Here is a 14,336-nt window from a genome sequence, read left to right on the forward strand (position 1 = left end):
GATACGTTCTTCATCTGTCCATCAATTTTGATGGGTACTAGGCTCGGATGTAACACTCCCGACTTACGCTGATCTGGCTCTGAACACGGACCCCATGAAAGTACGTGTTCAACCCTCGCTTGGCCTCCCTGATACATAGACAACCAAGAGATCATGAAAGCGACTATGTGCAGCAGGTGGAGATAGCGGCTCGGAGGGGGGACCCAACAACATGGAAGGAGAAAACAAGAATAACAGCGGAAAGGTGGCGAATCCGTTCGCCAGAGGAGGATTGATGAGGTCTCCTCAGCAAAGAGAAGAAGCGGAACAGCAACAAGAAGCGTTCTTGCAGCGAAGCGCGGTACACGAACATAATCACAGTGTACAACAGGAGCAACAGCAGCAGCAACAAATGGTGGCCCAAGAGCAACAGCAGCAGCTGCCGACGAATAGCGGATGGGGCGTGCCCCAGCAACATCCGAAGGTTCTAGTGGCGAAGAACTGGGCGGAAGAGCTCCACGAATTCGTCGACAAGAAACACAATGTGCACAAGGACATCAAGGAGCTGGTGTTAAAGATCCGGAGAGCTCTTGGATCAGCTGTCAAGGAGTGGACCAACGTGTTGCAGAGAGCGGAAATAGCCGAAAGCGAATTGGCATCGACGAAAAACGCTCTCGCTGCTAAAACGCTGCAACAGCAAACACCGAGAACAGTCCCGGGAAACCTCGGCAAGAAGGAGAAACTAGCGCGAACGGAAAACACACCGATGTCTGCGACAAAGAGACACCGATCCTCGCCAGGAGATGAAAGGCCAGGAGGCTCTAAAAGGCAGAGAGACAATCTGCGCAAGCGATTGGCCGCCGCAGAGGCAGAACAGGTCGGTGTCGGCAACAGAGAGACCCAGTGGCAGACTGTGCAAAGAAAGGGCAAGGCAAAGCAGACGAACGCAGGCGCAAGACCAAAAGTAATTAGGAGAAGCGTCAAAAAGAAGGGCGAAGCGATTGTGGTGAAGACCCGTGAGGAAAGTTACCTCGAGGTTCTACGTACCATAAGAACGGCTCCGGAGCTTAAGGACTTCGGCGCGGACGTACAAAAAGTCAGGCGCACACGGTCTGGAGAAATGATCTTCGAGCTGAAAAAGGACTCGAAGAACAAGAGCTCTTCGTATAAGGAGCTTGCAGCGAGCGTCGTGGGAGACACTGCGCAGGTCCGAGCTGTTACGCCAGAAGTGGTTCTGCAATGCGTCGACATAGACGAGATAACTACGGCGGAAGAAGTAAAAACTGCAATTAAGGAGCAAATGGAGATAGGAGACGTTGAAATGTCAGTCCGACTAAGAAGGGGACCTTCCGGGACGCAGGTTGCGGCTATCAAGCTCCCGGTGAATGCTGCCGACAAGGCGTTGCGAATTGGCAAAGTGAAAGTCGGGTTTTCAGAATGCCCACTGCGGGTTTCTCAGCAACCGGAGATATGCTTCAGATGCCAAGAGTTTGGACATCTGGCACGGAACTGCCGTGGACCAGATAGATCGAAACTGTACAGGAGATGCGGAGATGAAGGTCATAAAGCACAAGAGTGTAAGAAGCCACCAAAGTGCATCATCTGTGAAAACGAGGGGCGCAGGGACCACTTTACTGGTGGCCCAAAATGTCCAACATTCAAACAGGCGATGTCCGGTAAATCGCAGTGGAGGTAGTGCAAATAAATCTCAACCACTGTGATACCGCGCAGCAACTGCTGTGCCAATCCACGAAGGAAGCGAAGTGCGACGTAGCAATCATCTCGGATCCGTACCGTATCCCATCCGGAAATGGTAACTGGGTAGCAGATGAAGCTGGAACCGCTGCGATTTGGACGGTTGGAAGATATCCCCTGCAGGAAGTGGTGTATCGCGCGATAGAGGGTTTCGTTATAGCCAAGGTTAACGGCGTCTACATATGTAGCTGCTATGCACCTCCACGCTGGACGATAGAGCGGTTCAATCAGGTGCTGGACCAAATATTGGAGAAACTTGGCGACAGGAGGCCAGTCATCATTGCCGGCGATTTTAATGCCTGGGCAGTTGAGTGGGGTAGCCGCCTCACAAACCCCAGAGGATGGAGCCTGCTGGAAACAGTATCCAGACTGAACTTAGTTCTAGCCAACGAAGGATCCACAAGCACCTATCGAAGAGAAGGCAGAGAGTCTATCATCGACGTGACGTTCTGTAGTCCGACTGTAGTGAGAAGTATGAATTGGAGAGTCAGCGAAGATTATACGCATAGTGATCACCAAGCGATCCGATACCGTCTTGGAGAACGGGTACAGACGGCGGCACGTGGGGATGATTCCAAAGGGCGGAAGTGGAGAACAGAAGCATTCGATGAAGAAGTGTTCGCAGAAGTGCTTCGGTATGAACGCAATATGCTGAACCTGAGTCCGGATGAACTGGTTTCGGTTCTCGTTCGAGCTTGCGATGCAACTATGCCGAGGAAGATACAGCCGCGGGACGTCCGCCGACCAGTCTACTGGTGGAATGGGAGGATCGCCGAACTCCGTCGGAACTGTCTTCGAGCTAGGAGAAGAATGCAACGGGCTCACACTGATGAGGAAAGGGAAGAGCGCAGACCTTTGTTCAGGGCGGCAAGAGCGGCCCTCAAAAAAGGCATCAAGCTCAGCAAAGCAGCTTGCATGCAGGAACTCTGCCGTAACGCGGACGCAAATCCATGGGGAGATGCCTACAGAGTAGCTATGTCAAGGATAAAAGGCCCAGCGACCCCACCCGAGAGGTGTCCAGAAAAGCTGAAAGCCGTAGTAGACGGACTGTTCCCTCAGCACGAGCCAACGGTCTGGCCTCCCACGCCGTATGAGGAAGTCGCCGCTGATATGGAGGAATCCCGTATTTCCAACCAGGAGCTCATCACGGTAGCGAAGAGCTTAAAACCCAAGAAAGCGCCAGGACTAGATGGCATCTCCAACTTGGTTCTGAAAACAGCAATCCAACAAAACCCGGATATGTTTCGAACCACATTGCAGAAGTGTATCGACGACGGAAACTTCCCCGATCGTTGGAAGCGGCAGAAATTGGTTCTGCTGCCGAAGCCGGGCAAGCCACCCGAAGATCCATCGGCGTATAGGCCTATATGTCTGCTGGACACGACTGGAAAACTTCTGGAGAAGGTGATCTCCAACAGACTCGGAAATTACACTGAAGGCGAGAACGGACTATCGAGGATGCAGTTCGGGTTCCGAAGAAGAAGGTGTACAGTTGACGCTATCCGGCTAGTTGTTCAAGCAGCCGATGCTGCCATGAAGCAAAAGAGAAGAGGAAATCGCTATTGTGCGGTCGTCACTCTAGACGTGAAAAATGCATTCAACAGCGCTAGTTGGGAAGCAATAGCTAGATCCCTACACCGGATGAGGGTTCCCGAGTATCTCTGCAGAATACTGAAGAGCTACTTTCAGAACCGGACGTTGGTCTACGAAACGCGTGAGGGACAGAAGAGTGTAGGCATAACAGCGGGTGTTCCTCAAGGCTCTATCCTGGGCCCGATGCTGTGGAACGCGATGTACGACGAATTGCTGCAGTTAAGCTTACCAAGAGGAGTGCAGATTGTTGGGTTCGCGGATGACGTCGTGCTCATAGTAATCGGTGAGTCGCTGAACGAAGTGGAAGTACGGGCCTCGGCGGCGATAGAAATGGTCGAAAACTGGATGTGCGAGAGGAAGCTGGCATTAGCTCACCACAAAACTGAAGTGCTGATGATCAGCAACCGAAAGGCGGTACAGCATGTTAAAGTTTCAGTCGGAGAACTCACCATCGACTCGAGACGAGAAGTGAAGCATCTTGGGGTGTTGATCGACGACCGGCTAAACTTCAACAGTCATGTCGACTACGCCTGCGAGAAAGCGGCCAAAGCAATCGCAGCGTTGACCAGGATCATGTCAAACAGATCGGCAGTCAGTAGCGGTACGAGGAGACTCCTTGCCAGCGTGTCGACGTCGGTACTTCGGTACGGCGCCCCTGTCTGGGCAGCTGGACAGCTATCGAAGAGGAACTTGGCGCGGCTGAATAGCACATACAGGCTGATGGCTATGAGAGTAGCCAGTGCATACCGAACCATATCCACGGAAGCGGTCTGCATTATAGTGGGAATGATCCCCATAAAAATCGTACTGGAAGAAGACTGCGAGTGTTACAATCGCCGAGGAACGACAGGATCTCGCAAGAATGCGAGAGCTGACTCGATGAGAAAGTGGCAGCTGGACTGGGATAGCGCCGCAAACGGAAGATGGACCCATCGGCTCATTCCAAACGTTTCGGTATGGGTGGACAGAAAACACGGAGAAGTTAACTTCCATCTGACACAGTTCCTGTCAGGCCATGGTTGCTTTAGGAAGTATCTGCACCGATTCGGCCACGCAGAGTCCCCACTTTGCCCGGCCTGTCCGAACGAGGAGGAGACACCGGAGCACGTGGACAGACAGACAGACAGACAGACAGACAGACAGACAGACAGACAGACAGACAGACAGACAGACAGACAGACAGACAGACAGACAGACAGACAGACAGACAGACAGACAGACAGACAGACAGACAGACAGACAGACAGACAGACAGACAGACAGACAGACAGACAGACAGACAGACAGACAGACAGACAGACAGACAGACAGACAGACAGACAGACAGACAGACAGACAGACAGACAGACAGACAGACAGACAGACAGACAGACAGACAGACAGACAGACAGACAGACAGACAGACAGACAGACAGACAGACAGACAGACAGACAGACAGACAGACAGACAGACAGACAGACAGACAGACAGACAGACAGACAGACAGACAGACAGACAGACAGACAGACAGACAGACAGACAGACAGACAGACAGACAGACAGACAGACAGACAGACAGACAGACAGACAGACAGACAGACAGACAGACAGACAGACAGACAGACAGACAGACAGACAGACAGACAGACAGACAGACAGACAGACAGACAGACAGACAGACAGACAGACAGACAGACAGACAGACAGACAGACAGACAGACAGACAGACAGACAGACAGACAGACAGACAGACAGACAGACAGACAGACAGACAGACAGACAGACAGACAGACAGACAGACAGACAGACAGACAGACAGACAGACAGACAGACAGACAGACAGACAGACAGACAGACAGACAGACAGACAGACAGACAGACAGACAGACAGACAGACAGACAGACAGACAGACAGACAGACAGACAGACAGACAGACAGACAGACAGACAGACAGACAGACAGACAGACAGACAGACAGACAGACAGACAGACAGACAGACAGACAGACAGACAGACAGACAGACAGACAGACAGACAGACAGACAGACAGACAGACAGACAGACAGACAGACAGACAGACAGACAGACAGACAGACAGACAGACAGACAGACAGACAGACAGACAGACAGACAGACAGACAGACAGACAGACAGACAGACAGACAGACAGACAGACAGACAGACAGACAGACAGACAGACAGACAGACAGACAGACAGACAGACAGACAGACAGACAGACAGACAGACAGACAGACAGACAGACAGACAGACAGACAGACAGACAGACAGACAGACAGACAGACAGACAGACAGACAGACAGACAGACAGACAGACAGACAGACAGACAGACAGACAGACAGACAGACAGACAGACAGACAGACAGACAGACAGACAGACAGACAGACAGACAGACAGACAGACAGACAGACAGACAGACAGACAGACAGACAGACAGACAGACAGACAGACAGACAGACAGACAGACAGACAGACAGACAGACAGACAGACAGACAGACAGACAGACAGACAGACAGACAGACAGACAGACAGACAGACAGACAGACAGACAGACAGACAGACAGACAGACAGACAGACAGACAGACAGACAGACAGACAGACAGACAGACAGACAGACAGACAGACAGACAGACAGACAGACAGACAGACAGACAGACAGACAGACAGACAGACAGACAGACAGACAGACAGACAGACAGACAGACAGACAGACAGACAGACAGACAGACAGACAGACAGACAGACAGACAGACAGACAGACAGACAGACAGACAGACAGACAGACAGACAGACAGACAGACAGACAGACAGACAGACAGACAGACAGACAGACAGACAGACAGACAGACAGACAGACAGACAGACAGACAGACAGACAGACAGACAGACAGACAGACAGACAGACAGACAGACAGACAGACAGACAGACAGACAGACAGACAGACAGACAGACAGACAGACAGACAGACAGACAGACAGACAGACAGACAGACAGACAGACAGACAGACAGACAGACAGACAGACAGACAGACAGACAGACAGACAGACAGACAGACAGACAAAAAGTATAACACTACAAAAAAACGTCGCTCTTCGTATACAGTGTGAGCGTGGTGCAGTTTCGGTTGCTTGATGGCGCACATCCTGGAAGGTTAAGTTATAAATAGATTACGGTCGGTAAGTTGTTTTTTCATCAAAATAAACAACTCTATCATAGACGGCGAAATTCCAGGGCCAGAATAGCATGAATGCCCCTGAAGTTCCCTGATATCCTGGAAGACATTCTCAGGACCATCTTCATACGAGCCAGAAGCGTAATCTAGATCAAGAAGCCCGTCAACACTGTTTATACCTATATCTCGCGCTTAGTATCATACAGGCGTATCTACAATGATCGATTTCTCTTCATCGATTTTCTCTTGGATTAATAACTTGGCCGGCAAATAATTTTTGGTTGTTTTTGTTGGGTTAGATGCTAGTCCTAGTTGTCCCTTACCGAAACACACCGAGAGATCATCCGAATATTGGTCGTATTTCCCGGAATATTCCAAAGAGAAAATCGATGAAGAGAAATCGATCGTTGTAGATACGCCTGTATGATACTGAACGCGAGATATGTATCTTACACCATAGGTTCCCAAACTTTTTGGGTGCGCGACCCCCTTTTGCCAGTAGAAATTCCCGCATTTGTTGTCTGTTACAGTAAATTATTGAACTGTCCCTCGCAACCCCCTGGATAAAGGCCGGCGACCCCCCTGGGGGGTCGCGACCCACAGTTTGGGAAACCATGCCCTACACATTCATGAATCAGGCAGGACCACAAGTCTATGCATTATATTTTAGCGTAATACTTTACATGTGGGTTACATGAAAACGCACTCACCTGTTCTTTATGGAAGTTTTGTGAGTGATATAAACAGAGAGAATGTGGATTTAGATTCACCTGAATCTCCTCTCTGATTACTGAGATGTCGTAAAGTATCACGGGCAAATCGAGTCATAGTACCATATCCACCTCTTGTTAAGAGATGCTTTAAGCGAGGCCATTATTTCTGAATAGAGTTGCAAAGGTAACGTCTATGTCAATTCGAAAAAGTTGAAATAAACACTAAGCAATAATGGAGTAAAACATGATGTGAGATTTGTCCCACCATAACTATTGAAGAAAATTTTCTGCGTGGTTCAATTTGACCGTGAGCAGTCATACATGTGCTGCAGCATCCACTAGAAAAGAGCATCCGGGAGAGCGCTGAGCGCGGATTCGCAGAATTTATATCTCAGCAACCCACCAGTTGCATGCTGCCTGTTGGCGCGCTTTCTCCCACATGATGGAAATCGACCATGTGCTTCGCAGAGGTCCTCTCGTCGTCCTTACATCAGCCGGTCGCTTCTCAGTGCAGAAAAGGATGCTGCGACGATGGCGTTAGAATTGGCATTGAACTGAACCGTCTGTGTTGTGCACCAAGGTTACCGTCACAAGTCACGTAAGTGAACCCGTCAGTCGTCCGTTGTCTGTCGGTCGAATCGGTCTAAAAGTTACAAAGTTCCTTTAACTTCCGTGAAATTTGGGCAATCAGTAGGATTGACAGAGATGTAGGATTTGATATAAGATATGGATTATTCTGGACGGGGGGTTTCGTTTCGAGTGAAGCGTGTCAATTAATTGGACGGCATACAAATAGTGGAAGCGCAACAATGTGACTGGTCGAGCGAATGAATGGAGAAGGGCAATATGTTTGTGGTCTGATTGGCAGTGTGGTGGGATAAAACGTTAATAAGATCAAGAGGGGTGATTGATGAAAGAGCGCTGCCCCGAGGGAAGGAAACCTCAGCAACAGCCATACAGCATGGTTTACGACGCCAGCAGCAGTGTTATCAGCTGTGAAAAAGTGAAATGTGCCGGAGTGGATTGTGAAACGTTGTTACGCTCCATGTGTAAGTTTGTGATTTATCTGCTAATGCTGGTACCGGTTCAGACTGCTCCTGCCGAGGATCTGATGCTGTAGGAGGATGATCGAAACCGAAGAGGAGCCACAGAGGAATCAAACGGGATTATTTGCGAACGGTAAATAAATTTAACCACCATAAATTGGGTTTATGGGCCCGTGCTACAGATGGGTTATGACCGGCAATAAATTTATGAAGAGTAAAACCAGAATGGATTTTGTGGAAATTGATTCGTTAATGTGTTTGACATCAAGGTGCGTGTTCAATGTACATCCAACGGTTAGCATCGTTTAGGTTCGGTTGGTTCGGTGCCCTCCACCCACTTCGAATTCGAGCTATTTCTGGTGTCAAAAGCTTAATTGGATGGATGAAGAGATAACGACTACATGAATTGGATCTCTGACTCCATCCAAAGCCAGGGTGAATGTATTGTTTATCGTAATCAAACGTTATTTGTTTCAAGGTGAAACGTCTCCTCCCATTGCATAACCTTGCCAGTGATGCTCGAGACGGAAAGAATGGTGGATTGTGGTGTGTTCACGACTCGTTAATGTCTTTTTATGCAATCGCACATGATAATTGGATGAACGTCCAGACCGACTAAAAAATCATACTGCTCTTGACAAGATGAAACAAATTGTAAATTAGACAATGAGAATTTGTCTCTGTCGTGAAATCCGTATTGTACATTTTGTTAGCATCATAGCTTAACAAAGTGTGAATAGTTTGAATATTAGTCAAACTTTAAATGAGAATTATTTTCATGAAAAAAATAAACGATTTTTACGTTTCAAGAAGTTTGACACGGTGAAATTTGAATATCTTATTTTTATTTTTGTTGAGAGTAAACAGGAAAGATATGGAGAATTCAATGATTCTTTGTCGTGACTATATTTCACATCTTTATGGAAGACGAGCTCGGTGGCTTTTGGTGACTACTGCTTCTGATTCGTATGTAGAAAGTATGTATTTTTTTATCTACTTTCTCCCTGTTCTATATGTTCATAGTCATCGCTAGAAGCTCACTTTCCTTCAACTTCATCCATGGGCGTATCCAGATGTGGACAAGGAGGAATCGCAGAATAATTTCTCCAGGAAATTTCCCATATCTTCCTTCAGTGATTCCAGCATGGATTCCTCCAGAGATTCATTTAAGACTTCCTCTAGGAATATCACCAGACATACTTTCGGGAATTTCTTCTTGGATATCTACATTGATTATTTTAGTGCTTTTTTCGAGGATTCTTTCTGCCATTTATCAAGGGATTCTCTAAGGAAATTGTAGGTATTTCTGCAGGTATCCATCCCTTCAGAAATTTCTTCAGGGAATTATCTATATATTCATTCAAGAATCCCGCTAGACATTGCTTCAATAATTTCATCTGGAATCTTTCGAAATTTTTCTGTAGAAATTTTGTCCAACAAATTTTTCAGAAACTTGTACTTGAGATTATTTAAAAACTAATCCACGAATTCCTTCAAAAATTTCTACAAAAACTCCGCCAGGAGTTAATCCAAGGAGTCCTTCAACAATTCGTTCAGAAATTTTTGGGATTACTTCAGGAATTGCTCCAGGTAATCTCCAAAAATTCTTCCAGAGGTTTCTCCCGAGCAGGGATGCCATATATACAGATTTATCTGTATTATACAGATTTTTCAGCATCCGTACAGATTCCGTTTTATATGAAATACAGATTTTTGAACCAGAGGGGCTATTTTATGTTTGTATGGGATACAGATTTTTCACCCAAATTTTGTATGGGATACAGAATTTTGAGAATTGTGATACAGATTTTTCAAAAAATCATCTGGCATCCCTGCTCCCGAGATACTTTCAGGAATTCAGCCGGGAAATCGTTCTGGGACTCTTTAATAAACAGCTCCAGGGATTATTTTGAAATATCATCCAAGGATTCCCCCAAGATTACCTTGGGATTACTTGAAAGAATTCCAGGATGAATTCCTGTGTTCCAGGAACTCCTCTGGATATTTATCCAGGGATTCTTTCAGAAACTGCTACAGAAATTCCTCCACGAGCTCTTTTTGGGATTTAGTCAAGAATTGCTCCTGGGATATTTCCGAAGCTCCTCATGGGATTCCTTCAGCAATTCTTCAGAGATTCTGCCTGGAATTCCTCTATGGTTTTTTTTTCCAAGAATGCCTTCAGAGGTTCACTTGGAAATCCCTTCTGGGATTCTTCCAGGAATTATTTTCAAAAAATCTCCATGTATTCCTCCAGGAACTCTTTTTGGAAATACTTCAGGAACTCCTCCTGGAACTCCCTAAAAAATCCTTTTTGGGATTGCTTTCGGGATTCCTCCTAGCCTTCTTTCAGGAGTTCCTCGATGAACTCTTCTTGGGATCCCTTCAGGATTTTCAAAATTTTTCAGTACTTCCCTCAGAGATTTCGTAAGAGCTACCTTCTGGGATTCATCCAGAAATTCCTCCAGATATTTCTCCAGGGATTCCTCAAGGAATTCCTCTAGGCATTCATCCTGGAATTTGTGGGAATTCGGCTTATGGCACGGTGTCAAAATTTTGATTATTATCGAACTTTCATGTACCTCGGATTTTTCTTCATAGAATGTTAGAATTTCGGCTATCATGTATAAATGCAAAATTTGAAAATATTCTATCGGGGAAAATTTGAGTTAGCTGAATTTTTGGCTATTTTTCCATACTAAAAATCAATAATTACTATTTTAGCCCAAAAAACGTCCCATACAAAATGTATGGAAAAATTTTCGCCGATGAAATATTTTCTAGTTTTCTGATTATGAATATTTAGCCCAAATAGTAATCATTTTCGAAGAAAAATCCGAGGTACATGAATGTTCGATAATAATCAAAATTTTGACACCGTGATATGGTTCTCGATGAGAATCGCCCAGCGCAGCGACCCGATGCACTGCAGCACGTTCGACGTGGTCAAGCGCTGACCGAAGAAAGAGGCAGAGCCGTGGCCTGCTATGAACTCGTCAGCAGCTGTCAGTCGATAGCGCAGGCGTTACCCCGGGTGGGCAATGTGCGTGCGTTATCAATTGTCTGTTGACATATTGAGGGACAAGACCTAGGACAAGACTCTAAACACACTGAGAGATGATCATTGTCAAACATATACCACACAGAATTCCTCTAGGGATTTCTTCAGGAATTGATTCAGTGATGGTGGAATCAGTGGAAATGCTTCAATGATTTTCTAGGAATTTATCCAGGAATTTTTCGGGGAACTTCTCCAGGAATTCTTCCAGGCATTTTTCTTGCAATTCCTACAAGATTTTCATAAGGATTTCCTACAGGATTCCCATAGGAATTCCTCCTGGATTACCTCCAGGATTTTTTCGAGATATTCCTTCAGGAATTCTTCAGGTATTTCTCCAGGAATTGCTTCAGGTATTTCTCCAAAGATTCTTTCAGAAATTCCAACAAAGATTCCTCCAGGAACTGCTCCAGGAATATTGTGGTATTCCTATTTACAAGAATAGATAACACATTGTTTACAATTGAATACTTTGTTTAACATCCTTTATTCCACACCCAAACAATACAATACTGACAGATGACATACACTGAGAAAATCTATCTTTATAAAACGAAATACATTATCACATCTCCTTTTTTTTTAAAGAACATAAACATTACACAAATTAAAAATCCATGAAACAATCTTCATAACGACTGGGCATTTTTACTGTACGCTGAGCTCTTGTACGTTGAACTGGATCGCTGGTGGCCACAGCATCCTCATCTACTGGAGTAGGTACTGCAGAATCCCCACAATCGACAAACTCAACAACGGGCCGTTCCTCTACATCTGTCGTTGAGCAACCTTCGCCAGGACCTCGCGCTTCAATTGACTTATCTGTAATTGAATAAAATCAGAAAACATAATGATAAAAGATTAGTACATACCATTCCCGATGTGACGATCAGCCGAGAGTAATTTCAAATGACTGGAATTCCTATCATAGTTTCTCCCTGTTGTATCATTTTGAACAGTAACTCTTGGTCCAGTTTTTGCAGTCACTGTCATCACATCTGGACCAAATGTAGGAGTGAGCTTATTTCCGGGAAGAACATTCTTCATAAGAACCTTGTCACCAACTTCCAGATTTGAGTGTTTAGCTCTGCGTCTAGAGTCTTCATATTCCTTTCCTTTTTCCTTCATAACTTGATCTCGGTCCCTATAGTCCGTACATGCAACTGTTGTACTTAAATCAGCAATCGAAGGTAGCTTGGTCCGTATATTTCTGCCATACATAAGCTCACTCGGCGTTTTCCCGGTTGTGCTGTGTGGAGTTGAGTAATACATCGATAGGTATACCAACAGATCACGTTTCCAATCCTGATTCAACGTTTGACTTATCTTCAACCTTTTAATCAGTGAACGATTTTGGCGTTCAACGAGACCATTCTCCTGTGGCCAATATGGGGTAGTTTTATTCAATATTATGCCACGACACTTGCAATACTCCTCGAATTCCATGCTTACAAATTGACGACCATTGTCTAATGTTATAGTCCTGGGATAACCAAGCCGTATAAATATCTTATCCAGTCTGGCTATAGTCTCGGAGGCTGTTATTTTCCTCATGATTTCTACCTCCTTATAACGGCTGAAGTAATCTACTATTACAAGCAAGTAATCGCCTGATGGTAGTGGGCCAAGAAAATCAATTGCTATATCAATCCATGGTCTTTCTGGTAGTTTACGCCTTTCCATGGGTTCAGGGCGTTCTGGATTGCTCACTACTCGACAGCCCTCGCAAGAGTCTACTACTTTAGCTATCGCATCATCCATTCCAGGCCACCAGCATGACTGCCTCAGTCTTTGCTGCATCTTTGTTCGACCCGGATGGCCTTCATGTCCCAGTTGAAGCATTCTTTGTCGAAGATTTTGAGGAATAATCAACCTTGATCCACGAACTACTAAATCTCCGACCTTTCCAAGTTCATTTCGAAAAGCATGGTACGGTTTAATTTGGCTCGATGCATAGTTCCATACCCCTCTATCCAAACACTCTCGCAACTCAGAAAGCTCTACATCGTCAACGGACGCTGATTCCAATTCATCAATATCAATCGCAGTCAATTCAATAACATTTCTTATATAGACATCCGAATCCGGATCAAAAAGCTCGCAACTCGGTTGCTTTGACAGCCGCGAGAGCGGATCAGCGATATTTGATTTCCCTTTCCGATATACAACATCGTAGCTGAAAGCCTGTAGACGTAACACCCAACGCTCGATTCGTAGACAGGGGGAAGAATCTGGAGAAAATATCGCTTGCAATGGTTTATGATCCGTTTCTAATTCAAAACGTATTCCGATGAGATAGATTTTGAATCGTTCAACAGCCCATACTAGAGCCAACGCCTCTTTCTCTGTTTGAGCATATCGGCGTTCAGTGTCGGTGAGACTTTTACTGGCATATGAAATAACTCGGACTTCCCCTTCAAAAAACTGGAGTAGGACAGCTCCTAAGCCAACTGGAGAAGCATCAGCTACCACTCTTGTTTTAAGTTTGGGATCAAAGTGATATAGAGTATGAACATCTCCAACTAATTGAATCAACTGATCAAATGCTTTTTGCTCTACGTTAGTCCACCTGAACACCACACCGGTCTTGATGAGTTCGCGCAATGGGCATGATATAGTGGCCAGATTTGGAATGAACGATCCAACGTAATTGACTAACCCAAGAAAACTTCTAACCTCCTCGCAAGTTGTTGGTGGTCGAAAATATTTGATTGCATCTATTTTGCTTTGAGCCGGAGTCATCCCATTTCCATCGAAATGGTGCCCAAGAAAGTCTATCTCTTGCAATTTGAATGCACATTTTGACTGATTCAATAAGACTCCATACTCCCGAAGTTTGGCCAGGACTTTGCTTAGAGCTTCATCATGCTCTTGCTCATTTCTCCCAAAGACAATAATGTCGTCGATGAAATTAATCGAAAACTCGCAATCGGATAAAATCTGTTCGATAACCTTTTGAAACTTCTCCGGAGCGCAGGATATTCCAAACAGTAGCCTTTTGTAGCGAAACAAACCTT

General features: G+C 45.7%; 2 protein-coding genes across 2 annotated transcripts in view; both read left to right on the plus strand.

The window, feature by feature from the left end:
* Positions 1-274: 274 nt before the first annotated feature.
* On the plus strand, positions 275-3,244 carry LOC134290133 (uncharacterized). Its single transcript, XM_062857173.1, has 5 exons — positions 275-340; positions 413-1,556; positions 1,667-2,665; positions 2,756-3,103; positions 3,153-3,244. The coding sequence occupies exons 1-5, from the start codon at positions 275-277 to the stop codon at positions 3,242-3,244; spliced, it is 2,649 nt and encodes an 882-aa protein (XP_062713157.1).
* A 4,356-nt stretch (positions 3,245-7,600) lies between these two features.
* The window catches only part of LOC109421803 (calcitonin gene-related peptide type 1 receptor), a 213,798-nt gene continuing 207,062 nt past the window's right edge, over positions 7,601-14,336 (plus strand). The window contains exon 1 of the mRNA XM_062860396.1: positions 7,601-8,397. Coding sequence (XP_062716380.1) covers positions 8,343-8,397 — 55 coding nt within the window. The 5' untranslated portion in view covers positions 7,601-8,342. The remainder of the gene's footprint in view (positions 8,398-14,336) is intronic.

This window comes from Aedes albopictus, chromosome 3 (genome assembly GCF_035046485.1).
Source record: "Aedes albopictus strain Foshan chromosome 3, AalbF5, whole genome shotgun sequence".
Taxonomy (NCBI): domain Eukaryota; kingdom Metazoa; phylum Arthropoda; class Insecta; order Diptera; family Culicidae; genus Aedes; species Aedes albopictus.